The sequence below is a fragment of the Tachypleus tridentatus genome, chromosome 9, assembly GCF_004210375.1.
Source record: "Tachypleus tridentatus isolate NWPU-2018 chromosome 9, ASM421037v1, whole genome shotgun sequence".
NCBI lineage: Eukaryota > Metazoa > Arthropoda > Merostomata > Xiphosura > Limulidae > Tachypleus > Tachypleus tridentatus.
This window is the reverse complement of record NC_134833.1, coordinates 77,074,986-77,100,871: the sequence shown is the minus strand read 5'-3', so window position 1 is coordinate 77,100,871 and position 25,886 is coordinate 77,074,986. Positions and strand designations below refer to the sequence as shown.

The following is a 25,886-nucleotide window of genomic DNA, read 5'->3' as shown; positions in this document are numbered from 1 at the left end:
TAAATACACATTCACCTGTCAAAAAGATCCAGACTAGCTCATGGCATGATCCACGCAGCATGTTCTGCAAAGAGAGCCTGGCATGGCCTGGTGGTTAGGGCGTTCCACTCGTAATCTGAGGCTTGTGGATTCGAGTCTTTATTTACACTAAAAATGTTTGCCCTTTCAGCCGTAGGGGTGCTATAATGTGATGAGTCCTACTATTCGTTATTAAAAGAGTAGTCCAAGAGTTGACGGAGGGTGGTGATGAATAGTTGCCTTTCCTCTAGTCTTACACTGCTAAATTAGGGACGGCTAGCACAGATAGCCCTCGTGTAGTTTTGCTCGAAATAAAACAAACAAAGAAACAAATCTACAGAGACTCGGAGGGAATAATTGCAAATTTACGAAAGTTTATAAGCTGCCAAAAAAGAAAACCGATATATGACCTAGTCGTAAAAAAACTTGATTACACGCGTTTAACCGTGCACTAATTCATTTAATGGTATTAAAAACTGGATAATGCAATAGATAAAAAAGTATGTGATTAAACTGTCAGATTACGAAATAAGTTCGATTATTTATGTGTCAGAAATTGTTTGTAAAAATTCACGTTAATTTACTCTGTCTAATTAGTCCACACGTAAACGGTCATCATCTGTAGGGACTTTGCAACATACTTCCCATAAATATAGAAGTAATTTAGAAGGATGAGAAACAAACCATTTATCACTTTCAGTGATGATTGGCACCGCTTTTCTTAAGTTGTTATGATAATATTTTCCAAAATGATGGGTGATTATTATAGACAGATAAACAGTGGGACCCTGATTTTGTCGGATCAAGACAAAAAGGGTTGAGTATGAGCTGTATTTTGAATAGTGAACAGTCAGTAAATCAGGTTTTGTGTTCTAATAGAACTGTGTTCACTGTCGCAATACAGGTACGATCCACACTTGATTTTCAAAAACAACATCTTATATTGGGCTATTCGAATTCAAATATTTTTACTCTTTAAGATGATCTAGAATAATAATTCAGAAGATTAGATCAGAGTCTTCCTAATGTTGTGAATTGGCTGAGCTTTAGAAAGAACAAACCAAACTCTAGTTAGACCATAAGACAGGTCTCACAAAATATAAACAATTATTCAGACCAAGAGTTGTGCTATGTTTATTGGAACAAAAATTACAAGGAGATTTATGCGCGACTTATGTGTTTCTATACGTTTGCCAGGTAGTTTACCCTTTTAAAAAGAAGAAAATTTTTTTTGTTACCATTAGTAGTAATTATATCTTAGCCAGTTAGTATTTTCCCATTAAGTATTTATCTCTAACTGGGTTATTTTAAATATAAGTAGTTTGGTGTGTATATATACTGTTAGTAGTGCGAACAAGAAATAAAGCTTAATGAGTTGGAAAATATAAGTGGTTCATAACATTATGCTGCTTGTGATTTATCAAGTGAAATGACTAACAGTCTAAAGTGTTTTTCATTAGAGCTGTTAAAGACTGTAGCTACGTCATCCACGTAGCTTCCCCGTTTCCTAATATCCCACCTGCAAGTGAGGATGAGGTTGTTAAACCTGCTGTGGAAGGAACCAAGAGAATTCTGCAGGCTTGTGCTGATGCTGGAACAGTCAAACGGGTTGTACTTACTAGTTCAATAGCTGCCATTCATGGTAAGTGTACACGAGAAAGTTCCCACTGTATAAGCCCCTTACATGTGCCAACCTATTACAATTCATGCTACAATATGTAAGTCACCTGAAACTTTAAATCGAAAATTTTATATAAGAACATAATTAAGATTAAAACAACATTTTGCTAATGTTCAGTTGATGTCAGTAGAACACTTGTGAAATATTATACTAAAATGTTTATATTTTAAATATTCCAGTTGTTAATCAAATGAAGTTTGTAATTTGAGATAATGGACTTTTTTATAATTTCCAAAGCATTGAATACTACATTATACCGTACTATTGAAAAGTGTTAGGACAAAAATATTTTGATAATCTTTCCATTTTATGAGGCTAATTCTTCCATGTCATTATAGAATGTAAATTTCAACACTGTGGTAATGATTCACTAATTCCTTCCTCTCTGAACCCTTCAACAAATTGCTGCAGACTTAAAATGTTGCCAAACATTGCCAAGTTCACCATAGATCGTGAAACCGAGATAGGTATAAGTTTGAAAATAGGAATGGAAGAGGCAGAACACCTAAACTCAATGATACTGATGCTAAGTATCTTTGTTTATGCGGCCTTCAGAGCAGAAGGAAGACTTCCACTGATCTCAAGCATGAGATAAACGACCATGTACCAAATGAGAGAAAAGTGTCCAAATATACAGTGTCAAGAAAACAAAACAAGAATGGAATATTTGGTCGTGTAGCAGTTAAATAACCTTTATTTCGATCTCCAAATATTGTTAAGAGACAGGAGTTTGCTAAAAAGTACAAAAACTGGATTGTTGGTGATTGAAAAATGGTATTATGGACGGATGAGTCCAAGTTTGAAATACTTATTCAAAGCGTTGACTGTACGTCCGGTAGAAGAAAGGTGAAAGATACTTATCTTGAAGAATAGCACCTTCCATGAAACATCGAAGAGGCATTGTGATGGTTTTGGTGTTTTTCTGCTGAGGGGACAGTAGATGCAAAATATATGGAATAATGAACTAGCGCAAGTACCATCAGATACTGATCTGTCATGTTACACCCAGTGCTTTTCTTCTTATTGGCAAAGGATTTTACTACCAGGAGGTAATGACCTCAAAGACTCATCCAATTTATGTAGAAATTGTTTACTACGAATGAAGCTGCTGGAGCAATTCAATTTATGCAATGAACTCCCCACCGAGAAGCATTGATCTCAATCAAATTGAGAAGGTTTGGGATTTGATAGATCAAAAACTTGATAAATCAGAAGTTACTTTCAAAGAAACTTCAGAGTATATTAGAGACATCTGAAGTAAAATTCCAAAGAACACTGAATAAATATGTTGTACAATACTTGAAAGACTGTCTGCAGTTATTAAAGCTAAAAGAAGAAAAGACAAAATATTAACTGTTTGCTTAACACAAGCACTTCCTTCCACTAAATATGAAGATTGATACAATTTTGATGTTTTACCTGTAATTTACTTTCCACTATTCTTTAAAGTAGCCTGGCATTTAGTTTTTGGATTTGTCCTGGCACTTTTGCACAGTACTGTATATATACATACACATGATTTTCTTAGTTATACAGTTCCTGAATATATAATTCTATTCAAGTAAACTAAGCTTCACTAATCATTCAGTACTTTTATGGTGTACAAGTTGAATCATTTTACTCTTTTCAGTTTAACAGGTTTTGCAGACTTATTTTGTTCCTATCTTTCTATCTGTACATTTTAACTTAATGTTAAAGAGTTTTCTTGTAATGTTTAAGATATCAGAAAAAAACACAAGTTCAAGAAGTCTTGATATAAAATAAAAAGCCTACAACTCGAGGGCTTTCTTCTTCAGGAGTAAACAAGTTTTCTTGTAAATCACAGTTACTCAGTATCCCATGTTTACTAAATAAACATTTCTAATAGATAAATTAGTTTTTTATTGTGATTATTCACGTTTCCTGAATACATGAACATTTATCAAGTTTTACTCATTGCATCAAGTTTTGCTTACGATCTATTTTATAAATTATTTTACAGCTTATTTACTCTACTCAGTAAACAATGTTTCTCTGATACTTCAAGTTTTCCGAATATACCTAGTTTTGTCACTTATATATTGTTTCTCGATGTACTAAAAGTACCTCCCTTGTTCTTAACACGCCGTTTTATTAACATAGCCTCAATATTAGTAAAACATGTTTGTGTTTTTAGAACACTTCTTGTAATGAATTCATCATTTAGATAAATTTGTAGGTTGCTGTTTTTTTCCTAAATTGTTGTGACATTTTGTTATTCTGTTAGGTGAAACCACTCTAGAAGAAGGAAAGGTTTATACTGAAGATGACTGGACAAACACTGAGTCAACCACGCTCGACTTGTACTCCAAAAGTAAAACAATGGCTGAGAAAGAAGCATGGGAATTTGTTAAAGAATTGCCAGGTTTGATGACTAATTAGATAAAATATTATGTGTTTAAACGGCTACAATATTTAATAATTGAGATGATTCGTTTTATGTGCTAAAGTGACACTAAATGGGTTAACTAAGTATAATAACTTAAATTCGTTTATAAAGATATATTAAATTGAACAGTTACTTGATTAGATAAACAAGGTACGATAACTGACAAATTAGACGGATTATAGAAATAAAATCAGTTGTGGTAGTGAATATTACCCCTCACGGTTCTATTTGTTTCAAAATACCTGACTTGACAAACCTGCTAATTACGAGACTAGTTATTTTGTCGTTTGTGCAATTAAGTTTATTGACAAATTTGTTTTTTTTGTTTAAAATATCTGTTTGAAAACATTAAGCGAAATCTAATTTCAAGAGCTTTACAATATTCCGAATACCTTACAAAGCATAAAAACACGGAAGAAAGGAGATAACAGAAAAACAGTAATAACACACCAGTAAAACTGTTCAGGTTAAAAACAGCCCCAGGGGGGTCAAGGTTCACTGACAGCAGTAGCGTGAATTTTGATCCTTTTGAGGCCGTTTTAAACGTGAACACTCTATCCCTTGAGAATGACGAACTAGGTCTGTCGAAACTAGCTGGTTTTTAAGTTTTGTTAATTCTTTAATAATTTGCTCAATATTATTATTAGTTTGTACAAGGTACTTCTTTAAATAACAAAAAAGCTAACATTCTCTTTATCAAACTTCTTGGTAATTAGAAGTAATGTGAGGTGGTTTCTCTTTACAAAGTTTCATTAAATAACACAACAATATAACATAAATATATTTCATTAAAGAACTTCTTTACTTATCTTTGCATCAAATTATTTTATTACGCTGTTATTTTTAAATCTGGTTATATAATTAACTAGGTGGAATATTTTTTGACTTACCAGATGTATTGCTTTTATAATCACATTTTTTAGTGTAAGATAAATATATATATTAACTGTTCTGACAGATTTATCTTTATTTTTACAATTATTGATAGATAGCCTGATAAAATTAAAGCTTGTATAACATTTGTTTTATTCAGGATTTTACAAAGTGCCATCCTTATTTCAACTAAAATTTTATATGTTAAAAATGTATAAGTAAAATAGTTTATGATGAAAAAATAGTATTTATAATTAAACATTATGGAAATGTATTTGGAAATTTAGATTCCAAAATCAAAATTTAGGGGAAAATATTATTTATGACTAAAAACTTCAAATTTATAAAACAAATTGCTTAACAAATAAATGAAGCTTGTTAAAGATAGGATATAAGTACTGTCTGTGTGTTTTTTTTGCATTTACTTTGCTTTAAAAAACTTCTGATGTAGACGAGAAAAAGTTCGAATTAGCGGTCATCAACCCAGGTCTGGTATGTGGTCCTGTGTTAACTCCTACACTTAGCACGAGCAATGAGGTGAGAATCTGTTTTTATAACTTTTTTTTTCTTTTTACATGCATGTTGTACAAGTGTTTTCAAGCGTAATTTGTGCTTTGTCAGCTCGAGTGTCGAATCCAGCCTTAAAGTTTATCGCCGAGCTGGAAGTAACATTTCTCATACCAAACTATACCCTAACAGCCATATTGTCAGAATTGCCATCTTTCGACACGTTTAGAAAATATTACCACTAATTAATTTAGTATTTTAATGTCTCTCTCCGCGATGGCTCAGTGTAAAATGTAGGGGCTTATAACACAAAAAACCATGGTTCAATACTCGTACAATTTTGTTCTTAACGATAAACAACCCTATTTTAACATATTCATCCATATTTCTCTCTTTTACAAACAATTCCATTCATTGCACGAAAAAGTTAACACTTAAACCAGTTTCACAGCTTACTAGCAGTTTTTAAATAGTAAACATCTATAAAGTTCAGAGAACAAAAACTTGAAAGGAAATTATAGTTGTTAAAACAATTAAGTTGTAATTATTAAACTAACAAAAACTTTAATCAGGTAAATCAAAATTACAAAATATAATTATAATTTTATAACAAATAATTATACATTGAAAGTTTAAAAACAGATAAAATTTAGTACAGCCTTTACGTTAAAATCTTATAGTAAAAACGAATTATCACATATTAATGGTTTTTATAAGTATCTTTATTTCCGCTAGCAAACGTGTGTGAAACATGCTCCGATGAACACCAACTCATGAATTAAAAATTTCATTTCTAGCAAATTTTGATTAAAAATGAAAGAACCAGAAGAGCGATATTTTTTCATTACAACTCTGAAAAGAAAAATGTTAAAGTTAATCTATTAAAGTTATTTAAATAACTATAACCGTAGAAGGACAATTCTCAGAATTCCGTACATGGTGTCGATGGAGGCTGACGCGTAGTTTTAAGTCAAAAGTCATTGTAACATTTAGTCAAAACAATCTTTAATTGTAAACTGTTTTTGGCCTAGGTTCCCAAGATGAATAACGTACTTTGTGATATTTTTGTTTCTTCTTCATTATGTACGTTAGGAAGGGTTATGTCTTTAATCAACAAAACTCTACGTGAATTAATAGTTTATTAAAAACCCTTAATTACTTTGATGTCCACTTTCTCATCTTTCTTGTTGAATACCTGTGCAAACAATTTTCGAGAGAAACAGGTATGTGAATGTTTCATTTTACAGGCTTATAATAGTTAATTGTAACCACCTAGATATCGATGTCAGTTGAATAGCTTATATCAAACACTATTCATAGTTAACTGTTTTCCTTTTATATTTGCATATATATATACATATATTGCTAATAGTATTTTATAAGATAAGTTAGTCGTTTTAATCATAAATATAAGAAATGTAGTAATTATAATTCTTGTTGCTAAAAACTGAGGAAGACTTGACTGTTTTAATAATTAATTTCGTATTCTGAATTAATTCCGAGTATTTGATAAACTGAATTTAAAGTAAGTAGTAAATAAACTTAGTTTAAAATAAGTAGTTCATCAATTATTTATTAATTTAAGGTAAGTATTTGATAAACTGAGTTTGAAATATAGGACACATAGGTACACATGAGAAAGTTCACACCACCAGTTCATTCTACTTTGAAAAAATTGGTATCTGAATATAAATGACAACAATTTGCTAATAAAGTCAAACTAATGGTTTATAGTTTAACAAAACCTTTCTTGGTTATTCCCTTTTTTAAAAAAAAATAAATGTCACATGAAGAATCTTCTAATCATAAAAAACAAATTTCCAATCCTAAGACACGTTTGAAAAAAATCATTCAAATTAAATTCATTATTAGGTCTTTACTGAACTTTTTCAAAATAACTAAACTCGTGAACTTTACTTTCTACAAGTTTCCCAAGCATTTTTTAACAGCTTTGTTTCTCAACATAGCTTTTAAGGTTAATCAGCTTAAATATATGCTTTCTCTTTCATCAATAAAACCCTGTATAAACATGTTTAACACTTCATGCTGCTCCTTTTTTCTATAAAAACATTTCTTTTAAACATTTGTTAAAGAATTAATATAAATCTTGACTATTGTTTTGTGAAATATGTTAATTAACTAAAGCTACTTAAAGTAAAATTTGATGTTTGAATCAAAGAGGCTTTCATAAATATTCCTCAGCACTAACAATAACTTTCTTGTTTTATTTTGTTCATGTTTTCATAAATTTAGTAGTTTTCATTAATGAAAAATAATAATTAATAATTCATTTCACTGGTAATTGTCCCATTAACTGCTTAGTATTTCTTATAATGTGGAGCAGTTTCTAGAAATAGGCTCTATAAAAGCTGCAACAGACTTAACCAGAAAATGTCTCTAAAATAATAGTTTATCATAATCATAAAATAGTATTCTTTATAGGCTTCTGTCTGTTTCAGTACTCATTAAAATACCTGTTGAAAGTTGTTTTTTCAGGAACTTCAGTTCAAATACTCTCGACATTGTTTGACAATCTCATAAAATTTCAGTGCTTTTTTTAGCAGTCAAACATCTCTCCCTCTTTTATTTGAAGGGTCTGAATGGAAAGCTTTGAAACTTTTAAAATTATTATATTCATTTGCCCAATACCAAGAATGGAAATCTAATATACCTATAACACCTAAGACTGAAATTCCAATTGAGTTTATTTTCAACTTCCTGTCAGTAAGTTTCCTGCTAAGACAGTGACATCACCACAATTGAAGTGTCCTCTTATCATCATGCCAACATTATTTAAGAAATTCATAATAAAAATTAAGTGCTTCTCCAGATACTGTTCTCCAACCAATTTAGTACTCCATCAATCCTTATGTCATCTTAAAGTTTGTTCTTCCACAAGTAGACATACTCCTGAGAGTAAGCTCGCTGGTAATTCCTGTCCTTAAAGCTCTAAAATAATTTATTTTACCTTGTCAGTGGCTTTTCACGTTACTGTGATTGCTAATACAAATATAAATAATTTCAACAAGTACTACAAAAAAAAAAAAAAATCATTTTTGTTTCCCTGTTTATCTGCAATATTTTCAGGGAAAAATGATTTTCCGATATTTAGACCAAGTAATAAGAGCAAATTTGTTCACAAAATAAGAATAATAATTTTGGATTTGATAACAAGGTTTTCTTAGTGAGCACAGTGTATGAAATAATAATAAGACTGAGCAAATTTATTACAAATGAATATAATCTTTATTACTTAAGAGATAAAATGAAAATGCTACATATGTATAATTAAAAGAGAAACACAGTTGAGTACCTACTAGGCTGTGCTCAGCCCAACAGTTTTCACTCATTTGGGATTGATTTCAATAGACATAAAACACAATGATTTTCAAGTACAATCTCCACTCGATTATCTCCTTTTAGAATTGAAGTAAGAATACTGCTTGAATTCAAAAAATAAATTTGATTTCTTTTTCTAATAAACAGCATTATTTCTTGACCTTTGTTCTTTCACAACGTTGTTCATCTGTAATATTCAGACATTGTCAACTCTGCAAGAACGAATTTTACATTCACCAATCCTTTCAACCTATATGCTATATGTTACTGCAATATCCTTTCCCCTATATAGAACAAAGGAAAAAGCAATTAGAATAAAATAATATATTGCTAAAACAGATAGAAAACCCATTTCATGGCTGGATGTCATGCTTTCCCTCACTTCTTTCTTTCAGTTTTGTCTTCAAGCCAGTAATTAGATTTAATTTTAAAAACCAATAATGTTTAAACTAGCAACATGGTCAAGGAATGTTAACTTTACTTCATCTTTAAAAGCACATACATATCCTTTAAAGATGATTTATATTTAACTACTATACACAATCTTTTGATAATGCTAATATTAAATATGAGATCCACATTATAAAAAACAACCTCTTTAATTACACTTTTTGAACACTAGATAACACATTGTATAAAAATAAAATTCTTTAATACTTTAAATATTACAACACTTAAAACAACAATTCTTTAATTAAAATTAAATGCAGTATGGAATACATTACTAAAAGAATAACTATATTTTCAAAGCTGTAAATAGCACAAAGAAAAATGCATAATAAACACTCTATAACTCATATAAATGTACAGTATACCTTTTAACATTGATAATGCAATGTGAAGTACATATATAGACAAAAAGTAAAACCAAAGAATGAAATACTAAATACAGTACTACACTGTCAACATGAAACATACAAACTAAACTCATGCAAGACCAAATAACATAAATATAAAAAAAGAAACAAAAAACCAGAATCAGCGTTAAAATCTTTTAACAAGGATATACATGTTAATAATGAAGTTGACTAATGGTCATTTTACCTTGCTGGAAAGGGCCAGTGTAGTTTTTATATCAAAATATGAAATATGCCATTTCACATTAAAAGCAAACATTTCTATGAAACAATGCATGTGAAAATAAAAAAAACACACAAATGAATAGCAATTTTCACTTACAATAAAAAAGTCAACTATTAACTCTTGTCAATATAGCTAAAATACCTAGAAAAACTAACCATTACTTGCTTATTAAAACTTATGTCATTACTGTTGTACTCCAATCTACAATCAGAGAAATCTAGATTTCCTCGGTGATCTGCATGAAACTTTTTAGTAACCAGTGTGGGCTATGTTTCTCATCGGGATAGAATCTGCTTGACTTTTCATACAAAAACCTGTGTACCAGACAAAAAGGCTTCTTTCTCTCTTATAATCATGACATATTCCAGGAAATGTTACAAATGCCTTTAGTTTTTGGTGGAAGTTATGGATGGAAATATATTGAGAAGGCTTTTCACACCTCAGTAGGTATATAAATCACTGCCAAGTATCATGAGCTGCTGCCAGTGTCATGGGGATCATTTTTATCCTGAAAGATACTTCACCCAGGAGTATCTGTTGTCTCATTACCAGGGAGTTGATTCTGACTGGTAGTTTTGACCAGAGTTGAAGCTGTTATGTTCTAACTTGCAACATCCAGGAGTCTGCTATAAACCTCCCTATGTGGTCTAAAATTTGTTAGGCACCATTCCATTTTGACGAACCTCAGTCATCCTTACTTCCATTCTATCAAGACTGATCCTCAGGGATATCTTATGCTCAAGTGGCATCAGACACGACCAAATTTCCCTGGGTCAGTAGTTACAGGCTAACCAATATCAAAGATCTTTGTAGCAATGGTGAAAGTCCTATGAAAAGTAGGGGACTTATCTGGGACTTGACATCTCCCCTATACAACCATTTTTTTTCCAAAAGTAAATTCTCTTTCTCAGTCGTGAGTTTTTATTGTTTGTTATTTAGCACAAAATTACACAAATAGTTATTTGTACTCTATTCATTATGGGTATTGCAACCCAGTTTTTAGTAGTATAAGTCCACAAAATACTTTTATGTCTATAAAATTTCTCCTTTTTTTTGTTTTCAGTAAAAGTATGTCTTTAAACTTTTTTCAGAACAAGAGATCAAGCAAGATCTAATAATGCACATGTTATCACTATAAAACATTACAGTACTTTGACACCATGGCCTCAAAATTTCGCCTTCCAGTATACTTCGAGTATTTTCTAGTAAAAACTGGCTTTCCAACAAATATAAACTAATTCGACCAGTTAATAACAGTTGATTTGCTCAAGGAATAAGAAATATAATTATGAATCTGATAACTTAATTGAATTCTCTTAATGTGTGTGTGTGTGTGTAAAATTACAAGACTGAATAAATTTAGCAAAAAACGAACACAACAGACAAAAGTGAAAATGCAGCACAGGTACTTGCACAGAGAGAAACGGAATGAAATATCTATTGGATTGTGGTTAGTACTACAACTTTTGTTCTCTCAAGACTGATTTGTCTTGAGCTAAAGTAGGGGACTTTCGAGCGCAATTTTTGTCCAGTGATCTCCTAGTAGAAATAAGTCAAGATAGTAGCACGTCTGAAGTGAACGGGTAAATTCGTTTTTTGTTCTTACTTAATAGACGGCGTCATTGTACCATTTGTTCTTTAATAGTACTGGTTTGGTTTGTTTTGAATTTCGCGCAAAGCTACACGAGTGCTATCTGCGCTAGCCGTCCCTAATTTAGCAGTGTAAGACTAGAGGGAAGGCAGCTAGTCATCATCACCCACTGCCAACTCTTGGGCTACTCTTTAACCAAGGAATAGTAGGATTGACCATAACATTAGAATGCCATCACGGCTGAAAGTGCGAGCATCTTTATTGCAACGTGGATCACAGTACTGGTCAGCTGTAACATTTCGATAAGGTCAACTCGCTCAACAAAACATATTACAGTTACCAATCCTTCCTTTCAACTCAGATGGTATATATTACTAATATATCCTCTTGGGAAGAATATATATTACTTATTTGATAGAACAAAGAATAAACCAATCTGGACGACTTCCTGGGCCATGTATTTACGTCACGACTGCATACAAATTACATAAAAACATTATTTTAGTATATCACAAAAGCAGTTAGAAAGCATACTTTTGCATATCACACACCTTCCACATAACAGTAGTAACCGTTAAGAAAATTACATATCAGTTTCCTGTTTGTTCCATCACACATGTACCTTTCAATATACTTAATTAGAGAATCGCCTACAATAAACTCTTAAGATTCTTTCTTTTCCTTTCATCATCAAAAACCACAAAGTCAGTTTTTTTAGTTGTTTTAGTTACTTATCTGGCTTACAGTGTTTCCTTAATCATAAATTTGTTTCTTTTATTTTGCGCCAAACCATGGACTTGTCATGCTACCGTGAGTGCAAAATCGAATCGCTAACGCAACTTTGATACTGTTCTTTAAAAATTATTAGACGTTTTCCGCTTAAATTTTTAAGCAGTATGAACTGTTTTTCAGACGGACCCGTTTAACTTACAATAACATATACATTTTTTTTTAAAGATTGTCAAAAGGCTGCTAGAACGGGGAATGCCATTGGTTCCAAGAGTAAACTTCTGTTGTTGCGATGTGAGGGATGTAGCACAGGCGCACTTGAAAGCCATGACTACGCCATCTGCTGAAGGTCATCGTCATATTATCTGCGCTGAGACTGTTTGGTTAAAGGAAATAGCTCTTATATTAACTAAGGAGTTCAAACCTCAAGGTATGAGAACTGGACAAAACGGTTTATATGGTAAACACAGAATATATATGTAGTTGAGTTGAAAACTAATAACATTTTTTTACGATGTGTGCAAGATTTCATTATACTTTTAACAGATGTCTGTTAACAAGTGTTAAAATTGTTTTTCCTCTTGTTTAAAAATAATTGTACACTACACAACTTGTTTTCACACATTAGAACTTATTTTGCATGGTTAGATTTGTTACTAATTTTAGATCACAGATATTTTAGAGCACTAGCGGACCCAGGGGTAACAATCTGTCCTTTTTTTCATAATTTTGCACCCTTTCGCTCTAAGGTACCCCTTATGGTAATAAATAATTTCCATTAAATATTTATTTCCTGTGTCTCCTAGCTACATGCCAACAACTTATAATATTATATTTAAGTTTAATGATAATAATAATAAGTATTTATTGTGATTTAAGCTGTTTTATACTTCTTAGAATGTCACTCGTGAAAAAAGCCCCATTTTTTTTACTTTGAAATTCGATAACCCTAGAAATTACCTGTTAAAAACAGGAAATTATGGTTATCAAGAGTGTATATTTTCTCTAATAACACAAACACACGTCCGTTTTGGGATTTGTTGACCTGGAAGGGTCAAGTTCTCCTGAACCTCTTCCTCACCGTGCCTTTGTTTGTTTGCACCTGTACAATATTTTGTTAATCATTACATGAGAATCGGATATTATGCTTTATAGTGTTATATGTATTCTGACCCATTTCAAGGCCATGATAATTGAGAAAATATTTAATATGCTGATACTTTCACTTTCACTCTTTGTTATATAGAGTCACACACATCGCGAATAGTTCCATTTATCATACATATTTGTTGCAAAAGTTTCATCGCATACTTTGAAGGCGTTGTACGTATGATAAACCTTTTCCGTAGCTAATAATATAGTTTCTCTTGGCTTTAGGTGGCCATATTTTGGTTATTTCTAATATAAAAATTAATTGGTGAGAAGTGCTTAGGATTAATACCATGATGTTTTCAAAAACTGAGTTATAGAGCAAATTAATACTTTTGATTAATGAATTAGACACCGCTTGTACAGCCGTATGTCTCCGGATTTACAACGCTAAAATCATGGGTTCGATTCCCCTTGGTGGGTTTAGCAGATAGCCCAATGTGGCTTTGCTATAAGAAAACACACAAATACATTAATGAATTAAATATTGTGATATCAAGTTGGTGGCGCTGCCTTGTAGTTGATTGTGTCAACTGAAAACTAGTTATGATTGAAGAAGGTTTACGTGGTCAAATTTGACGAGTAGCTGTAAACGTTTAAAATGTGATGTTATTTGAAATATTCAAGTAACCTTGATGAGAAAGAATAAGCAATAAAATTACAATATATATAATATTAATAGGTTCATTAGAATTATTTACCAACATAAGTAGACGAAAATAAAAACGCAAAAATTTGTCTCGATTGTTCAAATTAAAGCGAATGTCTCTCGTTTCCATAAAACTTGTCGCATATTTTTACACATATATGCCATTAAAGACAAATTCACTCAAATGTACTATGTGAAGTAAACCTACAATTGTTTCATTTTTTATGTCATTTACTATCATGTATTATAACAATGACCCCACATGAATTGTTTTCGTTATTAATTGCCCACTGTATAGTATGTAAATTTAAAGATGGGTCAGGAATAAATGGATAATCGTCATATTAGAAGATTTCTGTAGTTTAGCTAGTGTTATTAACACGTGAAAAGTAACAAAACATCCTTACACTGTTTATACAAAACTAAATTAAAGGCGAAAAATCACACACCATTAAAAAAGGAGAATATTTACGTTACTTCTAGAAGTATGTTGGCTACAGCTAAACTTTAAATTTTGTCAAAACGTTCATCTTGTACATACCGAACTCTAATATTGTAACTGGGTTATATCGATGTATCCTTGAGAGTGGGTGATTTGGCTAGGCCTAAAATAAGTTACTTGTATTTTTGAACTTTTATTTGCCGATATTATTCCATACAGCGCGCATGTGAAAATTATAATTTCATTTGTCTTAATGTTGAAGAAATGTAGTCCTCTTTCTTTGGGAAATGAAATCTTGCAATTATACTCGGAACACCATCTTCTGTCGCCATCTTTATGTAACTTAACTCAGTGGGTTAGGGCGCTGGCGAGATATTTTAACAATAAAGCGTTATCTACCTCTAATTATACATTTTCAGGTTAGCGTCCGTAACAGTAAATTAATATAATTTTATCTATAAAACATACAATACTATCATTATGATAAGATTAGAATCGACATATCAAAGATGTTTGTGTGCTTTCCTTCACTTATTTTAAAATAGTTTTGAAAATAATCACATATAACTGTAAAATACATACATTCTATTGTAGCGTATCCTATCGATAGGCGGGTTCTATCGAATTATTTGATGAAAATAATACGAAGTCCACACACATAAGGATAATGAATTTATTTATTTATTTCTTCTACAACGTTTATTACAGGCTACGTTCACTTTTATGTAACTTGTGGTAGACCTTTGTTCACAAGCAATGTTTTGATTTTCAGCAGAAACTATGATATTAAGGTTATTTAAGCCTAAATTACAAATAGAAAACTTGTTTATTGAATTTTCTTAGTAATTAATCGTGTGACTGAATTGACGCGATAACTCTCACTGTCTAATACTGAAATGAAACACTCGTAAGATATTCGATACTCAATAACTGCTAATTCATTAGTTATTACTCGTATTTATTATATTAGTTCCATTGAGCCATACATTTTACGAACCTTCTGAGTCATCAAATTTTAATAAACTTTCTAGATATTATGTCATTATCAACTTACAACAATACATTTTAAATTCTGAGAAATATTTAAATTAATAACAAATTGGATCTTAGTCAGAATAAAAAAATAATGTTTTGACATAATGGAATTCGTCATGGTGAAAACTTTCTACATTTTATCTCTTCCACGTTAGGTAGAGATTAGAGTAAAGTACATCTTGCAGTAGTAATTAGCACATTGGTTGCACGTAATGAAGTGAAGAGACAGTTTGATTTGTTTGTTTAGTATTAAACACAAAGCTACACAGTGTAGTTCACAACGGGAGTCGAAATCCGATTTCTAGCGGAGTGAGTTCGCAAACATACCGCTGACCCACTGGGGATGAGAGAATTTGAAAAAGCAAGGAAGACAACTTTATTACAAGTTTAACAATGATAACTGTACAACGTTTCGACAACGTTTTGTATGCATCATCAGGTGATTTTATTGATCTCAATATGAATTCCCCCTTATTGTATAAACTCCCGTTATTTCATACCCGAAACTTTCTATTTTAAAAAGTCATCTGATTAAGCTTGAATAAAACATTTAATTTATAAAGACAAAAATCAGGAAGTTTATATTTAAAAAACAACAAACTTTTCTGGCATAATTCTACCACTGTCTGTTATTTAATGATAAGAACTTACAGAAGTAAAGAGGAATGTAATCGTATGTTAACCACATTATATCTGCTATATCAAGAATGTTCGCTCAATACCAGGACTCATCAAGCCAGCTGGGATACGAATGACGCAGAAATGTTTGGTTATGACGTATAATCCTTTATCTACCACTAATGCATGGAGGAAAATGAGACATATTGTCATAATTAATTATCCATTGTTATTCAACAAAACAACTGGTGACAAATCAAAGAATGGATTAGGCCTCTACATCATCATTTTTTCACTGAAATTTACGTTCAGGAAGAAGAGAAAACAAAACAAATAAGTAAACAACCAGTTATTTTTATGAATAATAATAGATAATCAGTTATGATGGTATGTCACACGTTATCCAAATACCTAGAGTATTTTAGGTTTTTAGTGGTGCATGTCGAATGTATAAAGGAATTAAATCAAAACTGGCGACCAAACTGATAACTATATTTATAGCATTGATAAGAATTTTACCGCAAATATTTATTTGTTAGCTAGACCGCGTATTTTGTTTTACCTACCATCATGTCCAAATCGAAGAGATATTTTGACAGTGTATGCTATTTCTGTTTTTAAAGACATTCTTATTTAAAAAAATGTTTTGTATTTAGAATAATGAGTGCAAAAACTACTAGGCACAGCATTATCAAAATATTTATTAAATAGTTCTTTCGCCAGTGAAACAAAGGCAACGCTTTATAAAATTGGAAATATCCGGATGTCTATCCGGAATGCTATCTATAAACATTCAAGGCCATAGTATCAACTTTTAACAATCTGATATTTGTCTTGATGTACTGAAATCCCCAAAATAAAATTATAAGTGAACGAACAAATGAAATAACGTTAGATGATTGTATCATTAAATATTTAAGTCATGTATTAGCCATTTTTGTATAAAGTATTCATTTTTTCATGTTATTCGCAGCAACAAATATTAGGAAATTAAAGAAAAAACAAATCAGAATATTTTTATTACAGTTACGACAGAAAGTGTTCGTACCCCTGCATCCCGAGTGGTTTTTTGCTCATAACTTAAGAAGTATAACGATTAGGCTAATAGAAGTATAATATATTATAAATATTATACTAACACACATCTATCAGAACGTGTGAAAAAACTGATATTCCCGTACAAATTTTGTTTAGTTTGGCGAATAAACTACATTATACCATTCCAGAACTAGACACTGGGTTCAAAATTATTGGAATATAGCCAGCAAAGAATGTACTTCCGGCAATTTAGCGCCGTCTCCGTCATTATCTGCTTGGTCATCATGGCGAACAGGAAACAACTGTCTAGTGCAGTGGTGCACAAACTTTTTGAGTCAGGGGCCACAAACCGACTTCTCGTAATCGTTGGGGGCCACAAAAAAGTGAAGATTAAAATCGTCCCACATTTGTTTTATACAAGATGGACATCACATTTAAGAACACACAAATAACGATTACATCAAAGAGTTTGCACATTATTCTAAGAAATGTTATGATACGTCAACTGTCACAAAGTCAGTGCGATGGATGGTGCTGCATGTCATCTACGAGCTTAGAAATGTCCGGCTTGATGTTTAACGTTGAAAGACGCAAGATTGCTTTCAGATGATCATCAGTCAGCTGATTGCGAGTGTTGTTTATGTTCAGTTTTATATGCTAGAAAGCCTATTTGCAGCAGTACGTGCTGGCAAATATGCTGGTGTGGACAAGTGCATTCTCTTTCAGATTAGCAAATGTATCAGGCAACGTTTTGTAGAAGTCAAGCAAACTATTTTCTCGGTAAATAGCACGCAATTCATCAGATGCCTGAAGATCAGTAAGTTCCAGCTGATATTCTGCTGACAAGTCATTCACTGACACATTGAACGGATCAGCAAAAAGTTTCATCAACAATCTGCATTGGTCAAAGTCATGAAACCGTGAGTTGAAGGATTGAATCAAGGTATCTAGCTTCCCAACATAAACTTGTGTGTCAATGTCCTGATTCTTCTGTAGCTGTGTCTGAAAAGTGGGAAAGTGCACGAAGTTGCCTGATGTTGCTTGCTATCGGAACAACTGCAACTTTGTCCTGAAAGCTGAGACGTGATTTGCAAGCTGACAGATAAGCTGATTTTTGCCTTGCAACTTCAAATTCAGATCATTCAAGTGTTGTGTCATGTCGACCAGAAAGGTCAAATCAGCTTGCCATGCTGGATTAGTCATGGAAATCATTTCTGTGTCTTTGTTCTTGCTTCTGAGGAATTATATCACCTCATCAATCAACCCCCAGAATCTTCTGAGCATCTTCCCTCGACTCGGCCAGCGTACTTCACAGTGATACACAAGGTCACCATAGTCTGAATCAATTTTTTCAAGAAGACTTCGAAACTAACGGTGATTGAGCTCTCGTGATTTGATGAAATTAATGGTTTTCGTCACTAATGCCATCAGTGCCTGAAAACCAAGTTCTTTACTGCACAGGTTCTGTTGGTGAATAATACAGTGCAACTTCACCAACTGTCTCTTCTGCTTTCCTCGATGCTTCATCAACAGTGCTACCATCCCGCTACTTTTTCCGGTCATTGCTGGTGCTCCATCAGTTGTCACACTTACCAGTTTCGTGAAATCCAATGAAACACTACTACACAGTCGTACTGTCTCCTCGAATAGAGCAGACCCAGTTGTCTGACCCTTCATGGAACCCATGCCGATTAGTTCCTCTGTGATATCACATGATGACGACACACCACGAACAAAAAACTAGTAGCTGTGCTGTTGAACTGATGTCAGTCGACTCGTCTGCTGCCAAAGAGAAGTAGACAAAGTTGGCTGCTTTATTTGTAAGCTGCCTTGCCACGTCTGCTGATAGGTGTGAAATTCTTCGTTGAACTGTTATACGATTCAAAGCCACCATCTGTAGCTTGCGAACTGCTTCCGGACACAACTTTTCCGATGCAGTAATCATACATTGCTTGACAAAATCACCATCAGTGAACGGTCGGCCAAATTTCGCTATCACCAACGAAATATCGTAACTGACCTCACATGCTGCACCTAAATATGCTGACTGCTTTGAGAAAACGTTCTGCTGGTGATTCAGCGACCACCGTAGAGATTCAATTAGAGCTGTCCGTTCATCACCGACAACGTTGTGAAAATCTTTATGCTTTGACTCATAATGACGCTTTATATTGGATACCTTCGCCACTGCTACTGTCGAATGACACAGCAGACAAATCACGTTCTTCTGTTGTTGAACAAAACAGTATTGCGCAGTCCAATCATCATGAAACTGCTGGTTTTCGTCGTCAACTTTTCTTTTACGATTAGCTGTCATTTTTGTTACGAAATAATATCAAAATAGGGCTCGTAAGTAAATCTCGAAGAACAATTGGAACGCGTGAGATTTTGTAATTATGGAAATATTACGTCATTGCGTCAATGATTAAATGCCTATGCATTAACGAGATTTGCTTATTAAATTTTCTTTATTGCTCGACACAAATATGAAACCATCCAGTATCTAATCTAATGCATATTCTTCTAGAGCGCTTAATCTTCGCGCAGGCGCGAACTCTCTATGTTTGACTTTCCCATTGAACATCGCGGGCCGGACTTTGTGCACCACTGGTCTAGTGATTTAAAAAAACCGAATTATTGTAAAATACAAGTCTCGTGTGTCTCTTTCTGGTATTGCTATACAACTTAATGTGTCGAAATCTACTGTTCAAAGCATAATTGCCACGTTTAAGCTTACAGGATCAACTGCTAACCTCCCTCGTTCTGGACGCCCCACCAAAATTCCAGAGAGAACCAAGAGGAAGGTTCTCAGAGAAGTTAGTAGGAACCCTCATTTAACACGTAATGACATACAGAAACTGGTAAGGGAAACTGGGGTTGAAGTAAGCACCTCTACAGTTACGAACATGTTACGCTCTTCTGGGTTGAAAGCATGCCGTCTTCGTAGAACTCCATATTTAAAGCCTGTTCATTTAGAAACACGATTGAGGTATGCAAGAAAGCATGTAGATAAACCCTTTACCTATTGGAAGAGTATTCTTTGGTCAGACGAGACTAAAATCGAGCTTTTCGGCCACAATGATGTTTGCAATATTTTCCGTAAGAAAGGTAAACGAAATCTTCCAAAGAACACCATCCCTTCAGTTCTTCTGGTGTAGGCAGCCTTCACCGCGTGAATGGAATCATGAAAAAAAGAAGAGTACGTTGATATATTAGGCACTTGTATCAAGAATGATGCTCGAAATGTGCGGCTTGGGCGTCGTTGAATCTTCCAGAACGACAATGACCCTAAGCACACATCGAAATATGTGCAATCCTGGTTGCAGAGGAACCATATAAGCATTCTGGAGTGGTCATCGCAGTCACCCGATTTCAACCCAATTGAAAACTTTTGGCATGAGTTGAAGAACAGGGTTCATCAGCGTCATCTGAGAACCTTGCAAGAGTTGGAGGCCTTTTGTAAAGAAGAATGGAAGAAAATACCAGTCGAGTACTGTCAAACAATCATGGAGAGCTATGAGGAGAGATTGCACCAAGTAATTCACCTGAAAGGCTACACAACTGACCAATAAGTAGACGTACGAACACTTTCTGCCCCTCCTGTGTTTGGTTATTTGTTTATAAACAGTATATTTGTCGTTCATTTTACATAAAACTTTATGTAGATGTGTGTTAGTATAATATTTATAATATACTATACTTTCATTATCCTAATCGTGATACTCTTTAAGTTATGAGGAAAAACTACTCGCGACGCAGAAGTACGAACACTTTCTTTCGTAACTGTATGTCGGTTTTTTTAAAAATAATATTGTTACCTTTATTTGGTATTGTACTTGAAGTTTTTCATAAAATATCACGGTATTTGAGACCTAGCATGGCCAGGTGGTTAAGGCGCTCCACTCATAATCCGAGAGTCACGGTTTGAATCGCAGTCACATCAAACATGTCTGCTCTTTCAGTCGTGGGGCGTTATACTGTAACGGTCAATTTCACTATTCGTTGGTAAAAGAGAAGCCCAAGAGTTGGCGGTGGATGGTGATGACTAGCTACCTTCTCTCAAGTCTTACACTACTAAATTAGAAACAGCTAGCGCAGATAGCCCTCGTATAGCTTTGCGCGAAATTCAAAAACAAAGAGCATTTTGCCGTATTGCCATCATTAGCTAATTTCGTTTATGACGTCAATTATCTGAATGAACACTCTGTAGGTCTGACTGGATTAAGATGGTGAAGGGAAATCTTTATAAATTTTTGTAAAGATAGTTAAATAATGTTAAAATAAGTGTTAGTTTCTGAATAACTAAAGACTTATCTTTTAATAGGTTATAGAATTCCAACTGTGAACGCACCTTATTTCGCTGTGTGGTTGAACAGTTTCATTAACAAGTCTACCAGACTTTTGTTACCACGCATAGGAAGAGAATTTAAATTTGACAACAGCCGAGTAAGTAGTACTAAATAAAGTATTTTACTTGGTAGCTAAGAAATTGATACTAGAATTGGCTCCATTATGTATCGATCATTATTAAACTCGGAGTCTTTGAGAAAACTTAAAAGTATATTCTTCTTTAATTAATAAACTACATTTATCTTAAGAGAGTTATGTTAATAAAAAGACGAACAGACAGAAAATGAATAACAATTACTGTCTGCTTGTCTTGTTTATTAACATAAATTTTACTTTTTAATCTAAAAAAGTAAAATTTAAATTTAAAACATTCAGTGTTGAGTTTTTTAAAACAAACATTGTAAGTAAAATATGAAATAGGATATATTTCACTAGACTTCAAGTGAAAGTTAATGGAAGACCAGGGTGTAAAAGCTCACTCTACGGTTTCTTGGTGGAGTTTGTTTTATGAAATATTTATTTGTTTCGTTCTTTAGATGAAGGAAGTCTTGGAGATTTCCCCCCGAGACTTCAGCCAAACCATTCTTGACACTGCCTACAGTTTGATTGAAAATGGAATTGTGAAAAAATCTAAGAAGTACAAACAAGGAAAAAAGGAAGAACAGCAGCCTACAGAAGGTATTTTTTTTTATTAAGGGCGAATGTATTAAAGGTAATATTAACTAATGTATTAAGTAATATAAAGTAATTTGTTTTATCTTATTTAAGATTGTGGCTGTCTCACAGGCATAAGGTTACATAACTATATTTCCAACACTCTATTTTTTATGTTTGCTTTTTATTACCCGTGGGTCGATTCACCTGTCAGTTTCAGGTTTTGTATCTTTCTGTTTGACATTCTCGTTTTTCATGTTTGAAGTATATAGTCTTGCATTATCGCTGTGTTCATACATCTCACAACGTCACAGTATAATATTTTGCCAATGTATATACTAATAATACATTAAAAATACGGTAAAACCTTACACACATTTAAATCGTTTTATTTTTTAGTTTACCAATTAAATCAGCAAATCATAAAGCTCTGGGGAAAAATGTGTGTGAGAGATATGCCTACCAAAATGCATTTATTTTCTGAATAGAAGATAAAACAGAAGAAGATGGAGAAAAAACAGAGGAGAAAAAAGAAGACAAACATGAGGATGAAAATGAAAAAAACAAAACTAAGGAGCTGGAACCTGAAGATAAACCTGAGAAATTTGCCGATGAACCACCCAAAGCAGAGTCTATAGAAGCTATTGACAAATAAAGGGCATTGTATAACCCATTATTTTTTGGTGTGAGATTGGGAACAAGCATATGTGTGTGTCTATTCACTCTAAAATGTGCTTTACGAATTCATGCTTATTGTTCAAGTCATGTGATAGAGTACTTCACGAGGTGCTTTACCACTCAAGTTTTTCTTATTGTTCAAGTCATGTGATAGAGTACTTCACGAGGTGCTTTACCACTCAAGTTTTTCTTGCCACTTTCTAAACTTTATTTTGTTTTTTAAAGTTTCTAAGCTGTAGTCCAGTACATACGGTTCTTGTTGTAAGTTAGGGTCAGACTTGACTAATAGTATTGTCAATTAATGTAAACAAACGTGTTCAGGTGTCTGTTAAATCTTACACATAGCCAGCTCACATACAAGCGTAGCAACAAAATTGGCATTTTTATAAAAATCGCAGAACACTTAGCTATAATGTTGCATGTTGCCTTGTTTGGCATTTAGTATATGGTACAGTCTACTGACTGGCACACTTAACATAAAAGTAACTGTGGCAGTGATTGCTTTATTTCGGTATTGTTATGACTTTACAATTATGTGTGTGAAGAGTATCATTCTTCGACGTTAAGGTTATGGAAAATATGTAAGGGTTTTTGTGGTTTGCATGTTGAAACATGAAGATGTGCTGTTGAATATTGGAATCGTTTTGTATATTAGATAATGTTTATAAAGAGTATCGTTAAGAGTTTGGTGGTGTGCTAGAGGCCTAATGTAGTAGGTTTTGTTAAAGGTGCCCAAGGGTAAACAACTGATTTAAAGTTATTGAAGTAGTAACATAGTACTGTTAAAAATTAGAAACATCAATTAATAAGAAAAACTGTAAAAACTTTAATGTTAATAGATATATTAGATATTCATTGTTTATTTTTGCTCAGTATAAAACTTAATAACTAAGTAAAGTAGCATTATAGCATTTCATAACAAACTGTAATTAAAATGAAATTTAATGTGCACCGCCAGTTATTAGGTTTTCTTCAAAAAATAGGTAGCTTAGTTACTTTCGAATAGAAAACATTAACGAACTATATATTGCATTGACTGATTATATAATTAAAATAAAGCCACGTACGTAGCAGAGTACGTCTTTTTCAAACCCTCTGGCTATTTTACATGCCGTAAAAGGATCTTTATATTACTCTATTTTGAAAATTTTTTCTTAAAAACAAGTAAATATTTCTAGTCCATTCTAACCTACATAGTAAATTTACTAGTCCTAAGTAATGTTATTTAAAAGTATCATCGACGTGTACATGAAATAACTTAGCAAATGTACTTATCTGGTAATGTCGTAGATAGTGTCACTTGTGTCACTTTATGAGAACCTATTTGTTTAGAAGTGAATACTTAGTATTATGAAATACCGTATTGCTTCTAATTAACGCCTCCGGGGCGTTGCTAACTGCAAAAAAAGGGGACGTTAACTGAAGACTAATTGTGCCATTTGATAATATCTCTATTATAAACAAATGTATCTATAATAAGTGGTAGCGAATATAGTCTATTTATTTCTAACTTTGCTCTAAAGCATCAGTGTTCCTTATCGCAGTAAAATATTAATCATTCTTTATAAGTGTCAAAAAGTCTTGTGAGGCGGTCCTGCTGTGTACCGTGTAACTTCCTCTGATCGGCATCGCCATAGAGTCTTTAAAGTTTGCTGCAACAGCGAAAAAAGGCAAGAAAATTGTGGCCTACGTAACAATTATCTGCTGCTACCAGTGTTTATTGGTGATCTCTGCGACCAGGGGTGTGTGGGGGAGGTGGACATGATTAGAAAAGGGGCGTTAATTAGGGGCAACATCGTATGTGTTTTTACTTTTAAAAATGACTAGCAATACAAGAGAAAACATCTTCCTTGAGGTAGTAAGCCAAGACATAAAGATTTTTTAAATGTTTACTTTGATAATTTAACATCTGAATAAGTGAAGTGAAAAGCTTGAATAATTTTAAACAAAATTTTAGGTAAAAAACCTAACATTTTCCAGAGAGATTTTGAGCTAGACATAATTTCGTGTAGTGGTATTTTGTTAAAATTGCTTATAATGCCATAATTGTAGAAGTTGCTGGACCTCACTCAGTACGTTTAAAGTATATTTATAGTGTCTACACTAATTTTTAAAGCAGCAGGCTAATGAAGCACAGCGCCAACACTGCTTCATCACGAAGCGTGCTGTGGTACTCAGAAAACTTATGACTTAGATCTGAAAATCATACTTTTATGAGCCAAAACTCAATTTTTATTTCGTATACCTCCAGCTACTATTTTTTGCGGACGATGCTTTGTTTGCTTTTCTTACCTAGAAACAAAAAAGCTACATTATCTACAAATCCAAGTTAGTGTTTTGCTACAAAAATCATATAATATGCTGCTCATAGACAGTGTAACATTACACTACAATAGTACTGATTGCAATTTCTTTAGAAATCTTTCGTTTCGGGTTTTTGTAGTATAGAGCCAGTAAAGAAATATTTGATACTAACTTTTAAATTTCCTTATAATATTTTTTTTACTAGAATGATACTTTATTATCTTGGTGGTTTGCGGTCATCTTTTCTGTTACGTTGCACATGCAAACCTGAAGAGTGAATCGTTATTGTTCTTATGACGAGAAATGGGTTTTTTAAAAGAACATCTTGATTTCTAGTATCAGTAATAAAACAGGTATTACGATCTTGAAACTTAGAAGTAACTGTTCAATTGTTCTTAACATTTTTTTTTTTTAGATGCACTAAGATGTGGTATCAAATCAATTTTGAATATTAAGTAAAGTTTTTAAATGTTAATGTATAAACACATGCTGCTCTTGTTTTAGGCATGAAAGATGTTACAATGGTTCAAGGTAAAGATTTGTTATATGTTTTTCGTAATAATCTAAGTAATTAAAATCTCATACTTAACTCCTAACATAGATCGTGATTTTCCTTCATGACATTTTTTTGCCTCTGGGTGACTTTTAAGCCATTCAATTCATTCAATTTCAAATGCTCATATATATATGATTGCTTTCTTTTTCATACAACTTTGATAAGCGTTAGTTTTGTATGTTATC

The 25,886-nt window shown here is 32.8% G+C and overlaps 1 protein-coding gene across 2 annotated transcripts in view; it reads left to right on the top strand.

The window, feature by feature from the left end:
* LOC143225542 (uncharacterized) overlaps positions 1-22,839 on the top strand; it is a 65,540-nt gene extending 42,701 nt beyond the window's left edge. Inside the window, exons 3-9 of one of the 2 annotated variants that reach the window (XM_076455179.1) lie at positions 1,479-1,660; positions 3,945-4,082; positions 5,431-5,516; positions 12,457-12,658; positions 21,484-21,605; positions 22,046-22,187; positions 22,652-22,839. In XM_076455179.1, the coding sequence (XP_076311294.1) occupies positions 1,479-1,660; positions 3,945-4,082; positions 5,431-5,516; positions 12,457-12,658; positions 21,484-21,605; positions 22,046-22,187; positions 22,652-22,818 (1,039 nt within the window). In that variant the 3' untranslated portion in view covers positions 22,819-22,839. Of the gene's footprint in view, positions 1-1,478; positions 1,661-3,944; positions 4,083-5,430; positions 5,517-12,456; positions 12,659-21,483; positions 21,606-22,045; positions 22,188-22,562 lie in introns of both variants that reach the window. The other variant, XM_076455180.1, reaches the window with a different exon arrangement.
* The last annotated feature ends 3,047 nt before the right edge of the window (positions 22,840-25,886 follow it).